The sequence below is a fragment of the Ambystoma mexicanum genome, chromosome 5q (genome assembly GCF_040938575.1).
Source record: "Ambystoma mexicanum isolate Mex_15411 chromosome 5q, UKY_AmexF1_1, whole genome shotgun sequence".
NCBI classification, from domain to species: domain Eukaryota; kingdom Metazoa; phylum Chordata; class Amphibia; order Caudata; family Ambystomatidae; genus Ambystoma; species Ambystoma mexicanum.
In genome coordinates this window covers 125,174,954-125,193,791 of record NC_090933.1, presented here as the reverse complement: position 1 = coordinate 125,193,791, position 18,838 = coordinate 125,174,954, and the positions used below count along the sequence as shown (strand labels likewise).

The 18,838-nt window shown below is 44.3% G+C and overlaps 1 protein-coding gene across 1 annotated transcript in view; it reads left to right on the top strand.

Moving 5' to 3' along the window:
- KCNG2 (potassium voltage-gated channel modifier subfamily G member 2) overlaps nucleotides 1-8,809 on the top strand; it is a 1,266,507-nt gene extending 1,257,698 nt beyond the window's left edge. The window contains exon 5 of the mRNA XM_069620646.1: nucleotides 1,038-8,809. Coding sequence (XP_069476747.1) covers nucleotides 1,038-1,874 — 837 coding nt within the window. The 3' untranslated portion in view covers nucleotides 1,875-8,809. The remainder of the gene's footprint in view (nucleotides 1-1,037) is intronic.
- The last annotated feature ends 10,029 nt before the right edge of the window (nucleotides 8,810-18,838 follow it).

Genomic DNA, 18,838 nt, shown 5'->3' with positions numbered 1-18,838 from the left:
ATTTTTTCTCTACACCTACCAGGGTAATTTTTAATACACCCTGGAAGGCCCCGTGCTGTAGGAACAATTGGTATCCTGCAAGGATTGTTTTATTCTTCTCATTAAATGCTCCTGAACAATCCACGTTTGTGATTTGATGAACATGTTGTTCTTTTGTACTCTATGTATTCATGATAAATGTTATGTTTTATGTCTTCTTCACTTTTTTCAATTGCTTTTATTCAATTTTTGTCAAAAGTATAAAAAATTCTGATCTATTAAAAAACTGTGCTTTCAACAATAAATTTATTGTCAGCATACTCTAGACTTCTTCTTTGCTTTACTTCCTTAGTGACTGGCTTTTGCAAGCACTAGCCTCAAATTGATATGGAGATTTAATTCAAATTTTTGACAGAATTTAGGACTGTCTACAGTGTGAGTACCCTTTTGTCGGTTCTGTTTAAGCATGATTAATAACGAAACAGGAAGAAAACTAAAACATGGCAATGATGAAACGCAGAGAGCAGCTCAGTGAAAACACTGAAACAAAATTAAACATTATTTGACAGAACTTACGTTTTAACCTGAACAAATCTTCCCAAACTACAATATTAACATTTGCAGGATTTAAAACCCTGATTCGCAGCCACGCTCACTTTCCCCGGTCCATATGCTTAGATCTGCCGGTCCTCTTACATAGGGTGACATGCTGTGTTCTTTTCTTTTGTTATTTACTGTTAGAAAATATGCTCTTTCGAGCTGGGGCAGATTCTCTAGATCAGGGGCCTGCAACCTTTGGCACTCCAGACATTTTGTACTACAACTCCCATCACCCATAGCCAGCATAGGTGAGAGATCATGGCAGTCGTAGTCCAAAACATCTGGAGAGCCAGAGGTTGGAGACCTCTGCTTTCGACAGTGGCATAGGAGGAGGTGAAGTTGCCAAGGCAGGTGGGAGGGATGCAATGAAGAAAATACTTCTTAGTAAAAATGCACCAAATTACGTTATTGCTTTTGACAATTGTTGCTCATGTTTGTCTTTTCTTTTCTTTTTATAGGGGGAATGTTCACAGAAGTGCTACGACATCTTCGTACTGGAGACAGTCTGCGTGGCTTGGTTTTCCTTGGAGTTCTTCCTTCGCTTTGTCCAGGCAGAGAGCAAATGTATATTCATGAGGACGCCCTTGAATATCATAGATGTAATGGCCATCTTGCCCTATTACGTCACCCTCATCGTAGACGCGCTCTCGACAGAAAACAAGAAACCGGGTGGTGCCGGAAACAAATACCTTGAGAAAGTAGGTTTGGTGCTCCGTGTTCTCCGAGCTCTGCGGATTTTGTATGTCATGAGACTAGCACGGCACTCCTTGGGGCTGCAGACTCTGGGACTCACTGTGAGGCGGTGCACCAGGGAGTTTGGGCTCCTACTCCTCTTCTTGTGCGTGGCCATGGCACTCTTCTCTCCTCTAGTGTATCTAGCAGAGAGTGAACTGGGTGCCAAGCAAGAATTCACCAGCATCCCGGGCAGTTACTGGTGGGCAGTGATTTCAATGACAACAGTAGGATACGGGGACATGGTGCCCCGCAGCATTCCTGGACAAGTGGTGGCACTGAGCAGCATTTTGAGCGGCATCCTGCTGATGGCTTTCCCGGTCACCTCCATCTTCCACACCTTCTCCCGCTCCTACACAGAACTGAAGGAGCAGCAACTGCGGGCTAGCAGGCAGATGCATCGACTTGGAGAAAGGCCACTGTTCTCAGACAGTGACAGCTCTAACGGGGGTGACTGCACCTTTCCACCAGGTGCCGTTGAGCATCAGTCAACTGAGCGACCCAAGGACATGGGTGAGACTTGTGGGCCCAGAAAAACAGCCGAAGCCAGAAAACAGCAATGAAACAGGGAGTTACAGGAGTTGCCAGACTTTAATAGAATGTTGATTCAGAACTGCCACAATCAGGGTGTTTTCTACATGCGTGCAATGTTGACGTTGCATTGGAATCCCGGACATGATTACCATGGAGACAGCAAAGATGCTCTAATTGATCACTGGTGGGGCCATCTACCTTCAAGTACACTGTAGGATACCAATAATGTATATATGTCTAGCCCAGTCTGCACAATCCAGTTTCTTCAGCACTGTGTGCCCATAGGGAATATACATCTGAAAAACGGGTACTTTTATATAGCAGCGACTACTACGAAGCGGAACGGATAATGCAGCATTGTCATTGCAACTTTGGCAATCCCTCTGACCATTCATTGGGCATAGATGCATATTTTAAGAAAGAGAAATGAGTGTCAGTGTGCAGGGTCCTTTCGCATTTATGTTAACTGCGTAAAGAGAAGAGAGCTATTGTTTTGAAATGTAGACCTGAGTGAGCCATGGAGGCCCTCCAGCCAACCATCTTTTTCAATGGTATAATATACTGGCAATAGCAAACACGCTGTGTAAATGCTGGCTAGGCCTTCAAAGCGGCCATTTTGAGGGGTTGAATGCCACTTCCATTATACAGCCGTTTCTACAGTTTCCTGTAGTTAGACTTGGTCAACATTTGTGCACGAACAACATTTGGATCTTTGAACTGAAATCTGATCAGGCATATTTCAGGTATTCTTCTGAGAAATTGCTTCAGGTTCACAAACTGAGGAGGAAGGGTGTAGTATATCAAGGAATCTAAACTTAGGACAATGACTAGGAAAAGGGAATTAGATAGCTGGATCTCTATGTTAGGCTACATAGGCCAGTAATGGCTGCACAAGCCTTGCTGACGAAAGGGTTGTAGCAAAGGCATGTGCCTCAACTAAAATACAGACGTGTTCATTTTAACTTACTTTTAAAGCAAAAATGGTAAACGTCATTTTTATTTTAATCAAACCTGGCATCAAAACTTCTTACAATTCCAAAAGGCTCTTTATTGATGTCCTATGTAGCCCAAAATAGACATGTTATACCCTACTGTTTCACGTTGTGATACATAGAGGCCGGACCTCAGTGCTTAAACACCAGAAAGATGGGAATCGTACAAAAATGTCGACCTGAAAATTGCGGCGACCGAAAATGCCGACTTTTTTTTTAAATACCCCCCTTTACACCACATACATATGTGGGGGGGTATGGGATATTATAGTAATATGGGGGTGTGCAGGGGTCTCCCCCTGCATATGTACGTGGTGCAAAGAGGGTTTAATAAATAAAAATAGTCAGCATTTTCGGCCGTCACAATTATGTGTGGTCTCAGTGATCACATAGATCCGAAAGATGCAAAGCACACTCAGTCAGTCAAAAACTTTATTTCGGGTAAGTTAATCCATAAAAGTAAAAAACTTCTTCATCACAAGCACAAACACATACATAAGATATTGTTAAGCAAAGACACAATAATAGCAAGAATCCACAGCATAGAGTAAAACATAAAAACAATAATCTATAACAATTTCAGCTAAGATTCTTGGTATTTTAATGGTTGTCGGTGATAAGAAAATAGGGTCCAGCCCACGGGGGAGTACTGACCTGAAATGAAAAATATAGGGCTGGTCTACATTGAGTAAAATTAACATTTTACAGTAAGGATTTTAAGGTGCTCTGCCTAATAAAAGACAAAAAAATTAAAAATGAACTATGTCTTCGAGCGGTACACTACATAGTGGGCAAGCAGATTGACCATTGTGCACCAGGTACCACTCGCTAGCTACCGCCATCCGTGGCAGCAAGTTAAGCCTAGCCCTCGCAATAAGACAGCGGTCATGTTTGAAATTAGACCTGGAGTAACATTCTACCAGAAGATAGCATAATATATCCACGGTTTAAAGGCTTCCCCCCTTCCCTCTGTTCTCATTCCATGGTCTACAGGTGGTCTACATGTGTTACCACAATTTTACCATAAGACCTGGTAATAACAGAAGGATTTAAACAGCTATTTGTGGCATTTATAAGAGAGAGAGGAGGCTCATTGCAGGGGATCTGTAGCGAGGTGACTTCTAATGGCAAAATGTGTGTAAGAATCAAAGGTTTATGAGTCGCTTTTCCTTTGGTGCAAGATTTTAACCACAACTTAACAGGTTCTAGGTCTATCTCGTCAGCGAGAAATGCCTTGCCCAATTTGCAGTGAATTGCATATGAAGTGGTCGAGTTGGGAAATCGAAGTAAAAAAACGTTGTTCTTCAATTTGTGAGGTTGTTATATCAGCTACTGCGCACAGGTCAGTCCCATAGTTTGCCACAGCATTTATCGTGGCCATGTAAGTTCTCAAAAACAATACAAGGTGCTGTGATATAAAATATTTGGCAAAACACCACACACCACCCACCGCCTGGGACATTTTGGTGTCAGATTTTCTACATGTCTTGATTGGATGAAAATATGAATCCCAGGCAGCCATAATCAGGACAGATTCGATTTGCCTCCCCTCCCTCTTTAAAGATAGTAACATTAGAACGCTTGTGGCCCGACTGATTCACCGTAACTGCCGATTTAGTGGCATTCATCGACAAATCAAGGTTACCCATAAACCCTGTGCATGCGGAACTCAAGTACTGAAGGGAGAGTGGTGTGCAAGCTATGAGAACTGTACCATTCGTGTACATCAGAACAGGGATTGGCATGCCTAGAAGGTTTCGGGCATCAGCCTTGACTTCCACTAAGCCAGTGGCATCCAAACTTGTATATACCGAGACACGTTTGAGCAAACATATTGTTTCTGGGACCCTCGACATAGGGGTTGGCCCCCCTAGGGAGCCCAAAGGATATCCAGGAGGACCCCAGGCACTTTAAAAAAAGGATTACGGTGACTGTTTTTAATAGAAAAAATAATCAGCAGAAAATCTGTTTTATTTTATATTAAAACGGTAATCTTAATCCCTTTTTAGAGAGTCTGGGGCCTCCTCGGGACAACCTTCAGCCCCCCCCCCCGTTTAAAGACAGACCACTGCACTAAGCTTTTATGTAAATTAATGATAATTGTCCCAGGAGGATAGCTCAGCAGCAACATGCTTGCCTTGGAAACAAGGCGACAAAAAGAAACACAGGTTCGATCCCCAGCTCTGTGCTTAGAAACATCTGGGTATTAAGGGTGTTATAATACACAACTAAGAGACATATTCCTGTAACAGCACCTCAAAGCCCCTGGGCTGTGTGAGCGCTTTAAAAATGCAAAATAAATAAATAAAATAGTGGGAATATTAGGGGCGCTAGCACACATCCTTGCCGGACTCCAGAATTAACAGGAAAGATAGAGGAACAATGACCATAAGGGCAGACCAAACACAGGCCATATCTTTATCGTAGGTCTGTGAGAGTACTGTGTCAAGGACTATGAGGCATCCCATGGACCTGAGTTGGTTCCGCTGCTTTGCTCTGTAGACCCTGTCAAAAGCGGCACAAATGCCCACAAATGCCACACAGCAACCCTCCCTTTAAGATAAATTGCGTTGGAGATAATAAGATATAGGTTCAGAGCTTGATATAGGGTACCTAAACCCTTGCGATAGCCCAGTTGTGTAGGTACTAAATTGTAGTTATCATCTACCCAGACTTGCAATCTTGCTAGTACTGCACAACCAAATATTTTAACATAGAGTCTAGCAGCGATATCGGTCTATAGGTAGCTGGGGATTCTTTTTGACTTTTTTATAGCCTGGACAAATGATAGCTTTTCTCCAAGAGACGGGGGTAAAGGCATAGAATGTTATCATGTCGACAAAAGAGGAACCCAAAACTCCCCAAAGCACACTCAAATACAGCCATGACCAAAGCATAGGGCTACGAGCAGGAAATACTTCTCCCTCAGAAAATTGATTTTAATGTGCCAAGTTGAGCTCTTAAATAATCTGAATTATTTTCTCCACATCAATTGAACCCTGTAATTGTGCCAGAAACCAAAGGAACCAACAGAGTACAAAGGCCAGGTTTTGAAGCTCTGCCACCATTGTTCACATTAAACCAACACAATCAGTAATGTTGTCCAAAGGCCACCAAACCAGCCATTTCAACGTTAATCGTTGTTAAAGTGCTGTCAAAGCCTTAAAAAGGAAAGATTGTTGATATTTAAGAACGGAATTTGCAGTAATGGCAACAAAAGAAAACAGTACATTTGACCTTCCCCCTTAGCTTTGCCATCCCATCAGATAACTGAATATGTCCAAATTCCCATTTTTGGAAGGTGGCTGATTCATTTTCATCCTAGGTACCTTAATCACAAATATCCACGATTGGGTGCATTTTTCTTATGGAATCCTTGTAATACCGCCTTTGAAGTGTTTAAATAAATGTATATAAATAAGTCAGCTCACACTCCTCTCGAGTCAAGGTTATAGGTCTAATAGTGCTACCAAGGCATCCCCTTTTTCTGTACAACTTTGAAACAAATACCTTCTTTATAAAAAGCTTACATACGTAATCATGAAGATTAAAAAGAATACGTAACTAATATGCCTTGTAACATGTTGTATGTGTTTATACTTTTAACAGATGACTACATGATAAGAGGGATATTTGTTCTAAGTATAAGGTTATCTCATATTGGGATAAGAGAACAATTAAAATCCGTAATGAGAACAAAAGAAACATAGTGAGACAGAGGCAGCATATAAACAAAAATAGTCCACAACAAGTGTACACACTCCCCTTTCGTGCAATCCATGCTGCTTAAAATAGCCTTTTAAATAAATATTTTGTATAAAGGTTAAAAAGTTACATTACTTGTAACTATAATATGATACCATGGCTGTTTGTTTTTATAGGGGCTTCATATTAAATGCCACTCTATGAGACAATATATTTATGCTGAAATATCAATGTAAATGTACTTAAATTTCTGTCTCTCATCTTTTAGTGGTTGGGGATTCAAAGAAATCTTCAACAATTAAAAACGCAGAATCTGAGGATGTGGTGTTAGTAGAAGGGTTTTCGGTTTAGGGGGTTGCCCCTTTCCTACCAGCCACACTTTTACTTTTGGTGATGGGTGTTAGGGGACGAAGGGACATAGAAAGTGTGTTTATCCTGTTAACCATTTTTCCAGTTATGTCTGTAGTACTATTGCAATGCTTTTCCTCAATGAAGGTATATATTAAATTCTACAAAATGAATTTGGACCAATTATTCAAAACAATTCCCATCAGAGAGCTTTTAAAAATAATGTTTTCAATCAAATGACTTTGATAAGTTCAACCTAACTGGTCTTATAGCAAAGTAGATTGATAATAATATGAACAACAAACTACTTCACTCATGCTCCTGATTTCAATGTTTACATAGGCGTGCCATGGATATACTGTACATCTGGTTTGTGTTGGGAAAACCACAATATACATTAACCACTACACATAATCAGACCACTTGAGTAAAATTCAAATACATATTTTGTCCAGAGGGAGCAAATTGACTGAGGATCTATTCACAGAAACGGTTTGTATTCTAGTCCTTTCAAACTTTTGGGCTTCTTTTGAAAGCAATGGCATAATTAGGGTTTCATGAGATTGTCGACTTTGAGAATAAATACAAATAAAAATTGCAAGTTGATTTTAAATATCTTTTCATCACCTACAAACAGACCACCAGAAAGATTTGGAATGAACCAAAACGCTGCAAAGTTCTTTAAATGTGAATTCTCAGTGAATGATGTTTAATGAGAACTCACCCTGAAATCCCAAACTTCAGGTTGGCAGCTGCTTCTTGCATCCAGCAGTTGCCAGTTTTTAGTGTCTGATATCCCCATCGCCATTAGTTCACACCCAAACTACAGCCATTTTGTATTTTGAGCGGTAGCCCTAGAAACTGACGCATCTGCATGCTATTAGGATTTCTGCAACCCAAATGATCAGACAATATGGAAAGAGGGTGAGACCCCCATGGCAATGGCTGTGGCTACATGTCTGACTGAAAACATGTTGCAAGGAGGATTTAGGGTAATTCAGGTAGTTTTCTCTTTCTCTTCGTTTAATAATACATATTCCATGTCAATTGCTTGCGTTGGTGTGTCAAGGACTCTTGTGATGACTCTTCAGACCATAGCACGCTGTCATGCACATGCATCTACTGCACACTACGGGTAAGATTTTGGTACATGTGCACAAATCTGCTTGGCACATGTGAGTTGAATGCACTTCCGGTATTTAAATACTGGGAGATCCCGGGTATGCATATGGCAGCCAGTGCACATAACTAAAGGTATGTTGATACGCTTTATGGAAAATGGATGCATAGCCGCTAACCATTTTATAATGCATAGCGATTCCTTTTGCTATTTCATTAGGGCCTAGGTACACACCTCAAGACTATTCGGGCTCTCGCTTGGGAATTTTGTTTGGGGCGAGCCACACTGCAAAATGTCACACTTCAGTGGTGGTTTGTGATTGATTTTCTGATCTCTGGACAATGACAAAATTATGTCACTGATATTGACAGTCAAGCAAGGCCACGGTTGCACTGCAATGCTCAAATAATGCACACACAAGGAGGCATTTGTAAATCGCGAAATCTTTCAATTTCCGATGATGTCTTTTTTTTAAAAAATCAATGATAAGATTTTTTTTTATTTGAATAGAAAAAAAAGGACATCTCAGATGTGCCAGAAACATGTCCAATCTGCTTAAAAGGAGAACATAGTTAATATTTGAATGCCATGTTTAGGGGGCGAAATCATCAATTTTCCTGAATAATAATGTTTTCTCAGAGTTCAATGCACAGACGTGTCTCGTTCGTTTTGATCGAGGGGCCCTATGCGGCATCCGTGTTCAGTATTCCTAAGAAACGACCACATTTTAGGGAATTTATAATGCATACATTGTTTCTTATATTTTATCTGATGAATAAAAATCTTCTTGAAAACCGCATCAATACTGTTCCAAATGTGCTTCATGCCGAAACATGTCATTGTATTTGCAGCACTGCAGCTTATGTCTGGCAGCCGTGTGTTTGCCACACCACGGGGAGAAGATGCAAGGTAGGAGGACCCGCGTAAAGGTCTACAGAGCGTCCATGTCAGGCGCTGTTGATTAGAGAATAGTACGAGTGAGAAAAACAAGATTGCCGTCTGATTTGAAATTGAGGATCTGTTGGTGCTGCCTTTTCCTCAATTTCATCTGTGGTCCATTGGGAAGGTCCGATGAGTCACAGAAGAACAGAAGCAACAACTAGTGGTTGATCACAGGTGAGGTTGTGGTATTACAGAATTTCCATGGACAGCCACCCACCAGTATCCACTCTTGTTCATGCATCTGCCAGCTCTTGACAGCCACAAAAGAATTGTGACTTTTACATTGGTATTCTCGGAGGCAAGAGCAGATGCATTCCCTTCCTCGCTACCCGGCATCCCTAGCTGCTGTACCCCTTGGTAGATGAAGATAAATTAACAGATGAGCTAGACATGTGCAGGGCCAGACAAAACACTCCCACGCAGCACTATGCAATGCACCCTCCACACATTAAGGACAGAATCTGGGGTTAATGGTGACCATTGTGTGGGAAGAGGACCTTCAGTATATTGTAATTGGTTATTTATAATGTGCTTGATACTCAGAGGTTTCTAAGCATGGGCACAGGGATCGAACCTGTGTTGCTCCACGTCGTCTTGCTTCTTTGCCCCTGAGCTATGCTCCCAAGACATATGGAGGGTTTGTGTGAAGACCAGGAAGTGGTCCACAAAGGGCACAAGAATGGTGGTTGGTACTTCTGCAAGTAGTTACGCCCGCACAAAGAGACACATCCGTCACATGGGAGGGTAACATGTATAATAATCTATGACAACTGCAGGCAGACAGGACCCTTACTCAGCCCCTTTTCAAGAGAGAAAGTGAAGGAGGGGGCACTCAACAAGAAATCCAAAGGCAGACTTAGTATAGGGATAAGAGAGTCATTGTAGAGGGGTCCCACTCGCCTGTGGTGTAGTCGGCTGGGGTGATGGTTCTTATTATGACCTGGCCAGCTGTGGGGTCCTGCCTCAGCTGGTTCCCCTCCATAAAATAATCCTTGCTCAGAAAGCCCCAGTCAAGGTTTGTGATGAGCAGGAGTGTTGGAGGCCACCAGATTGGTCACCTGTTTACAGCAACATGTCCAACCCTAACGAGGAACCTGCTCTCCGGGGTCAGGAAAGCCACGCAGGAGCCACATGGGTGCCAACTCTGGTGCTGGTAGGCAGCATCTGCTAGCTCCTTCAATCGGGCAGTGGGTCAGGGGGGTTTGGACGGCTGCTTCAGGGTCAAGTATGGGAGACATTTCTGGAACGCCAGCTCTCAGCAGGACATGGCGGCCATCTCAGTGGCAGGTATGATCAGGGCATCTGCACTGCATCTGCATCTTCTCCCTGCTTTGCTATCAGGTAATAATATTGTGGCAAAAATGTCGCCGGTGAAGAAAATTACGGCAAAAATGCCGTGGTTTGACCCGGTAATGGTGTCCCCCATTATACCATTTAAGGGCAGCGGGGGTTGCGTGGGTGTCCCCCGCTGCCCTTAAATGGTATAATGGGTCTGGGGGTTGCGGGGGTGTCCCCTGCATCCTTTTCATTATTATGGCACAAAAAAACAAGGCATTTTTGCCACGATATTTTGTATTGGCGGCCATTTTTGCAGCGATTTTAATACATGGAACCCCAGATTTTTGATGATAAATTAACCCTACAGCCTTCTTCAATCCAAGCCAAGGTGCCCCAACTTTGTGTCATCCTTCAAGTTATGTTGTGTCTGCAGTAACTGTGCTAGGGGGTGCGTGTAGGTGCTTTTTTTTCGTTTACATGTTTCCCCTTTGAAACGATTCCAGAGGGAACATCAGAGGCAAAAAGACACAGCGGTGGCTTGTAACTGGTGTAAGGACGTGGCACAGTTCAGAAACCATCTTGAGATGACCCTGCCTGACACCGTGGAATACTCAGGTATCGGTAAGTGCCTTTGGCTAAGGAATGGCCCATCCAGCCAGCTGAAGCGGGTCGCAGTACTCTGGTGAAAGCACCAAGGGAGATCACAACACAACAACTGCTTGGGGTAAGAATGGAAAAGAGAAACAAGAGTAACATGCACACACATCAGCACCCCTCAATGGAATTTTTGCTTCCTAGTAATAGGCCCAAGAAACAGGGGTCCACTTAGAATGGCAGTGGATCAGCAAGGCCAAACGAGTGTGACCTCTGTGGTTAGCATGCACGATGAAACCCACAATGAACATGATTCACTTAAGCACCAATACACTTGTGCACATCTCTCAACCTGTCGCTTGTCCAAGGAGGGGGCAAGGATGTGTTGGGGGGAATCTCACCGAAGTCCATTGAAGTGAAGACTCATATGGGGGGTGTTGAATGTTTGGTGGGAAAGTGCCCCTATGGTCTATTGGAGGCATGTAGCTTATTTGCGGATGAAAGGGATTCCAGGGGGGCGGAAGGTGTCCCTCTACACAGGATGGCGATTTGAGCATTATCCGCGGAACTGTTTTGTTGCTTTCATGCTTCCTTACAAAACTGAGCAAGTTTTGACACTGGCATGTATTGACACTTTAAATAACCTTTGTAACGATGTTCACGGAGAAATTCGTGACACTGAAATGTATTGACACTTAATAACCTACCTACTCATGTTATGCTTGCTATATATTACGGCTGTAGAGAAGGGCGGGGGTGCAAATAACATGAAGCGCCTGGCCGCATGTGGCAGGCACATTTTTCCTCCACTTTATAGGCGGATAATGTTCTGTGTCCTGTTATTCATGCTGCCACAAGCAATCAGCGAAGACACCGCGAGACCGCCCTGAGATGCGCGCGCCCAGTCTACCTGAGTGCGCGTGGTGTCGTCGCGGGCGGCAACGTTTACAGACCTCGGTTGTCAGCAGCGCTCGAGCTCTGTGACGCACTAACAAGTTCCACTACCTCCGGTGACCCCTGCTCGCGGCTGGAACATTATGCAGCACACACTTCCCTCGCTGTATAGATGAGTGACTCTGACAGCTCCAGGAGAGGCGAGGTGATGTCTTACGGGATCTCACGCACGCACAGCCAGTCCTTTAGATAAGAAACGCGGACGTTTTCTCAAAGCGAATAAGCATTGCCAAAGCCAATCGTTTTGACTACTGCATTGTGGCGTTTTGTTCTGTACCGCTAGGTACTGCCATCGTATTCTCAGTACTCACACCACTTATGCATTGGCACTATCTGCCCAGCGGTATACACAAAATTCTGGTGCCGCAATCATATGCACTGGTGTTATCATGAGGTAGAATTGGCATCATGTGTTCAGAACGGTATTGCCATCATATTGCATGTATTATCATCATATGCCCTGGTGGCATAACAGACCAGCACTAAAGCCTGTTGTGTACCATTGAGTATCTGCACGAGACCTGTGGGTAGGGCTTCCAGACGACTCCATGTCATCAGGGACATTAGGGCCAGATCCGAGCTTTACATTCTCCATTAACTTGATTGTACATATGTAATCTTGGGTCAGCTCAACTGAACAAAAAGGAATAAATTAAGAGCTAAGCCCAGGACTGGAATAAGGGTTCATGGGGGACTGGAGCTACGTGTTAACCTTGGGAGGCAACAGATGCACACTATAAATAACCACACGTGCTTTGCCTGACATGAACTGGAGCCCCACCACCCCAAAAAGGATTTACCTCTTTTGGGTGGCAGGAGCCATGGCTAAAAAAGTGAGTTTCTGGTTCCCCCATACTTGCCTTCCTGATTGTCTCGGTGCACATTGCAACAATACACTTTGCACTGCTCTGTGAATCAGGGTTTTTGTTGGCAGTGCAAAGTCACTTTGCACTGCAAAAATACACGTTGCACCGCTCTGTGAATCAGGATGTTTTTGGCAGTGCAAAGTCACTTTGCACTGCAAAAATACACTTTGCACCACTCCGTGAATCAGGATGTTGTTGGCAGTGAAAAGTCACTATGCCCTGCAAAAATACACTTTTGACTGCTCTGTGAATCAGGATGTTGTTGGCAGTACAAAGTTACTTTGCACTGCAAAAATACACTTTGCACCACTCCGTGAATCAGGATGTTTGTTGGCAGTGAAAAGTCACTATGCCCTGCAAAAATACACTTCACACCACTCTGTGAATCAGGATGTTGTTGGCAGTACAAAGTCATTTTGCAATGAAAAAATACACATTGCATCGCTCCGTGAATCAGGGTGTTTGTTGCCAGTGCAAAGTCACTTTGCACCACGCTAAAAGTTCCATGAATTAGGCCATTAATTGCCAATAATCAGTGTGACAGGAGTTAGGTACTTCAATTCTAACTCACGCGCTTTTCAAGCTACCCAGTTTCAATGGCAGCAAATCGCTTGTAAGGCCAACATGTCTGCCTGCCACTGCCTATTATGATCACACAATTATCCTCTCCACATTTTGCCTGTGCTTTGCAATCTTCAAGTTATCTGCAAGGCAGATGACAAAGCCGGATGGTGAGCATTACATACAGGCATCCTGTGCTCAGCAGGGCGTTTCCAACAGATTCTAGTTGAATAATATTCTCTGGCGGAAGCATGAGCCGTGGGAGCTCTGCCTCCGGCCTCGCGCACCGGCTTCCCAGACCAACCTTTATCTGAGGGATTATTATCAAGTAGTATTACTTGTGGATTTGAACCTCGCTATGTTCCCAGCCTAACCCGCCAGGGAATTACGATTGTGATCATTATGTGAATGTCTTGCAGAAATAACCACTGTGAATCAGAGAACGTCTTTCATTATTTATGCCAGTGTGTACTGTGGCAGATACTTGGGATGGTGTATGGCAAGTTTTAAGTACATGGATGTTACTAGGAAGGTGTTTCTTATGTTTGGGGGCTTGGCATGGGTGTGGAATGAAGAGGAATATAGAGCCAGGGTGGAGGAGGACGATAGTATGGTATGGGCAGTAAGACATGGATCTTTGGTTATAGTGCGATGGCTCAGACTCAACTGGCACTGGCAATGTATACAGCGAGTGGTCTAACTTTATACAATTGACCCTTTCTCGGCCGCCCCACCCAAGAATGTGGTCTCGGTGCACATTTCAACAATACACTTTGCACTGCTCTGTGAATCAGGGTGTTTGTTGGCAGTGCAAAGTCACTTTGCACTGCAAAAATACACTTTGCACCACTCCGTGAATCAGGATGTTGTTGGGAGTGCAAAGTCACTTTGCACTGCAAAAATACACTTTGCACCACTCCGTGAATCAGGATGTTGTTGGCAGTGAAAAGTCACTATGCCCTGCAAAAATACACTTTTGACTGCTCTGTGAATCAGGATGTTGTTGGCAGTACAAAGTTACTTTGCACTGCAAAAATACACTTTGCACCACTCCGTGAATCAGGATGTTTGTTGGCAGTGAAAAGTCACCATGCCCTGCAAAAATACACTTTACACCACTCTGTGAATCAGGATGTTGTTGGCAGTACAAAGTAATTTTGCAATGAAAAAATACACATTGCATCGCTCTGTGAATCAGGGTGTTTGTTGCCAGTGCAAAGTCACTTTGCACCACGCTAAAAGTTCCATGAATTAGGCCATTAATTGCCAATAATCAGTGTGACAGGAGTTAGGTACTTCAATTCTAACTCACGCGCTTTTCAAGCTACCCAGTTTCAATGGCAGCAAATCGCTTGTAAGGCCAACATGTCTGCCTGCCACTGCCTATTATGATCACACATTCATCCTCTCCACATTTTGCCTGTGCTTTGCAATCTTCAAGTTATCTGCAAGGCAGATGACAAAGCCGGATGGTGAGCATTACATACAGGCATCCTGTGCTCAGCGAGGCGTTTCCAACAGATTCTAGTTGAATAATATTCTCTGGCGGAAGCATGAGCCGTGGGAGCTCTGCCTCCGGCCTCGCGCACCGGCTTCCCAGACCAACCTTTATCTGAGGGATTATTATCAAGTAGTATTACTTGTGGATTTGAACCTCGCTATGTTCCCAGCCTAACCCGCCAGGGAATTACAATTGTGATCATTATGTGAATGTCTTGCAGAAATAACCACTGTGAATCAGAGAACGTCTTTCATTATTTATGCCAGTGTGTACTGTGGCAGATACTTGGGATGGTGTATGGCAAGTTTTAAGTACATGGATGTTACTAGGAAGGTGTTTCTTATGTTTGGGGGCTTGGCATGGGTGTGGAATGAAGAGGAATATAGAGCCAGGGTGGAGGAAGACGATAGTATGGTATGGGCAGTAAGACATGGATCTTTGGTTATAGTGCGATGGCTCAGACTCAACTGGCACTGGCAATGTATACAGCGAGTGGTCTAACTTTATACAATTGACCCTTTCTCGGCCGCCCCACCCAAGAATGTGGTCTCGGTGCACATTTCAACAATACACTTTGCACTGCTCTGTGAATCAGGGTGTTTGTTGGCAGTGCAAAGTCACTTTGCACTGCAAAAATACACTTTGCACCACTCCGTGAATCAGGATGTTGTTGGCAGTGAAAAGTCACTATGCCCTGCAAAAATACACTTTTGACTGCTCTGTGAATCAGGATGTTGTTGGCAGTACAAAGTTACTTTGCACTGCAAAAATACACTTTGCACCACTCCGTGAATCAGGATGTTTGTTGGCAGTGAAAAGTCACCATGCCCTGCAAAAATACACTTTACACCACTCTGTGAATCAGGATGTTGTTGGCAGTACAAAGTCATTTTGCAATGAAAAAATACACATTGCATCGCTCTGTGAATCAGGGTGTTTGTTGCCAGTGCAAAGTCACTTTGCACCACGCTAAAAGTTCCATGAATTAGGCCATTAATTGCCAATAATCAGTGTGACAGGAGTTAGGTACTTCAATTCTAACTCACGCGCTTTTCAAGCTACCCAGTTTCAATGGCAGCAAATCGCTTGTAAGGCCAACATGTCTGCCTGCCACTGCCTATTATGATCACACATTCATCCTCTCCACATTTTGCCTGTGCTTTGCAATCTTCAAGTTATCTGCAAGGCAGATGACAAAGCCGGATGGTGAGCATTACATACAGGCATCCTGTGCTCAGCAGGGCGTTTCCAACAGATTCTAGTTGAATAATATTCTCTGGCGGAAGCATGAGCCGTGGGAGCTCTGCCGCCGGCCTCGCGCACCGGCTTCCCAGATCAACCTTTATCTGAGGGATTATTATCAAGTAGTATTACTTGTGGATTTGAACCTCGCTATGTTCCCAGCCTAACCCGCCAGGGAATTATGATTGTGATCATTATGTGAATGTCTTGCAGAAATAACCACTGTGAATCAGAGAACGTCTTTCATTATTTATGCCAGTGTGTACTGTGGCAGATACTCGGGATGGTGTATGGCACGTTTTAAGTACATGGATGTTACTAGGAAGGTGTTTCTTATGTTTGGGGGCTTGGCATGGGTGCGGAATGAAGAGGAATATAGAGCCAGGGTGGAGGAGGACGATAGTATGGTATGGGGAGTAGGACATGGATCTTTGGTTATAGTGTGATGGCTCAGACTCAACTGGCACTGGCAATGTATACAGCGAGTGGTCTAACTTTATAAAATTGACCCTTTCTCGGCCGCCCCACCCAAGAATGTGTCGAAGCAGTGGTCAACAAACCATGGCATGCTGAGCCTACAATAGAGCACCATGTTTTACAATGATATGCAATTTTAAGAATGATTGCAACTGGTGCACTGTACGGCACCTGGTTACTCAGTGCTTCGCAGCCAAAGATAGAGGTCTGGCTACCGAGGATGGGCAACACAAGGGGTATTGTGGGCAAGGGCCCTACCACCAGTTAGGATTGGCCCATTGCTGAAGTGGTTGGAATTTTACCCACATAGAGAGGGGGTAAGGTTGCCTGGGAAGGGGTCCGTTTTTTTTTAGATTGGGTTATCAGGGTTCCAAGGAGAGGAGGTAGGTGGAGAATTTGAAGTTGGCTAAGGAGAGGTCACAGGTCGTTGAGGCAAAACTAGCAAAGGATAGTTCAGAGGGGAGAGTGATAAGCCCTTTTAAGCATTGGCCTGGGAGGGTTTTGTTGTGTCCTCACTGGCACAGGTGCTGAAGAAAGCTGAGGGGGGAGTTCTGGTTAATACATCATCTATCATAGCGTGAAGAGGTTTTTGTCAAATATTTAATTGTGGAGGAGGACTGTGCAGTAACTTACACAAGTGCATTGATCATTGATACGGAAGTGCTGGCGTGGGGCCTAATTAGCCAAGTGTGATGAAATACGCCTTCCGCTGGTTGCCGCTGCACCTGGATGATTTTTGACTGCTGGGTATGGAGTTTCAGGATGAGATATTTGTGGACAAAGTTCTGCCGATGGGTTGTTCAATATCTTGTGTATTGATAGAACACTTTTGTACATTCCTGCAGTGGTTCTTTTCATTCAAAACGGGATCTCAGAATGAACTGAACTGTCTGGAAGACTTTCGGGTCATTGGAAGGGCTGCAGGCCCTGGTGAGTGTGAGGTTCTGTTGCAGGGATTCTTGGTTTTGATGGGTGAGCTGGGTGTGCCATTAGCAGCTGAGGGGACACAATTCTGACATTTTTGGACATTGAGCTATCGGTTTTAGGCTGCCGGAGAAGGTGGCAACATTTGTAAAATTGTTGTTGGTAGCATCTGCACTATGTAAAATGGAATTAGGGGAATACAGACGTTGTTGAGGCATCTGTATTGTGTGCACAGAAGTAGCACTGTGTTGGACGCTCTGCAGGAACATTGCTCAGTCTACGTCGGGTGCTAAGTTGTTGCATCATTGGGTGAGGTGTCAGGAGCAATGAGAGAGGCTCTTAAGGTGTGTCTTATTTTTTTGAAGGTGTTCTATGGGCTGCACATTGCCCATGTGGCTCCCTGGGGACCCTGAGACCTGGGACCTGCATATTCTTTGTTAGATGCGTTGGAAGTGGGTGAGTTTGCCTTGTATTGGAGGGGGAGGTGATCACTGAAAGGTGGCTGGATCAGTAGGGAGGCAGAGGGTTATGTATAGCATTTTTGGAGTTTCTGGAATGGTAGTGGCCTTGAATTTATGGCGTGTGGATTTGGCAAACAAGAAGGTGAACTTTATGTGGATAATAAAGGCGTTGTGGAGGTGGTGAACAGACAGGCTGTAAGAGGCTGCTAAGCTGTTACTGGTGTTTGTTCTGGGGTGCCAACATAACAACATTGGGCCTCATTACGGGCCTGGCGGTAATCCTGCCAGACCCGTAAATAATTACTGATGCCTGACTTCCCGGTAACACTGGGGTATTACAATCCCGGTGGGCGTGAAGTCAGGCACCGGTAATTCTGTTAATCCCCATTCCCATTGAGCCCCTGAGGACGCCATGGGAGTGTGGACCACGGAAGCACCAGCACTGTTAATAACGGTGCCTGTGGCACCGTTCATAACGGTGCCAGTGCTTCCGTGATGGCTTGCCTACCATGGCCGATGTGTCCGGCAGGGTCTGTCCTGTCGGGCACAGCAGCTCCAGCAGGCAAACCCGTACTGTGCCAGGCACTGTTGTTTCTGGACCGGCACACTTGTAATGAGGCCCACTGTGTTTAGAGCGAAGCATGTGCCCGGGAAAGAGAATGGTATACCTGATGCCTTGTCTCAATTTCAGTGGCAGATGTTCCGGGGTTTGGCTGCGGAGGCAGCTGGGGAAGAAGTGAAGATCCCAGAATGACTGTGGCAGCTGTGAGACTAAGGGTTTTGTAGCAGGTGAAGAAGCCTTTATCGGAAATGTCCCGTACTGGATATCAGACAGCACGCCTGGATTTTTGAGGAGAGGGCAAAGAGGTGGGCTGGTTGGGTGGACGCGGAGGAAAGGAGGATGGATGATGTGATATTGTACATTTTGAGGCTGATGGACAAGGATATGTCTAAGGTAACGATTGTGGGTAAGTTAGCAGGGATTTCTTTTTTATGGTAAGTGGTTCTGGCAGTTCAAGGTTAGCAGA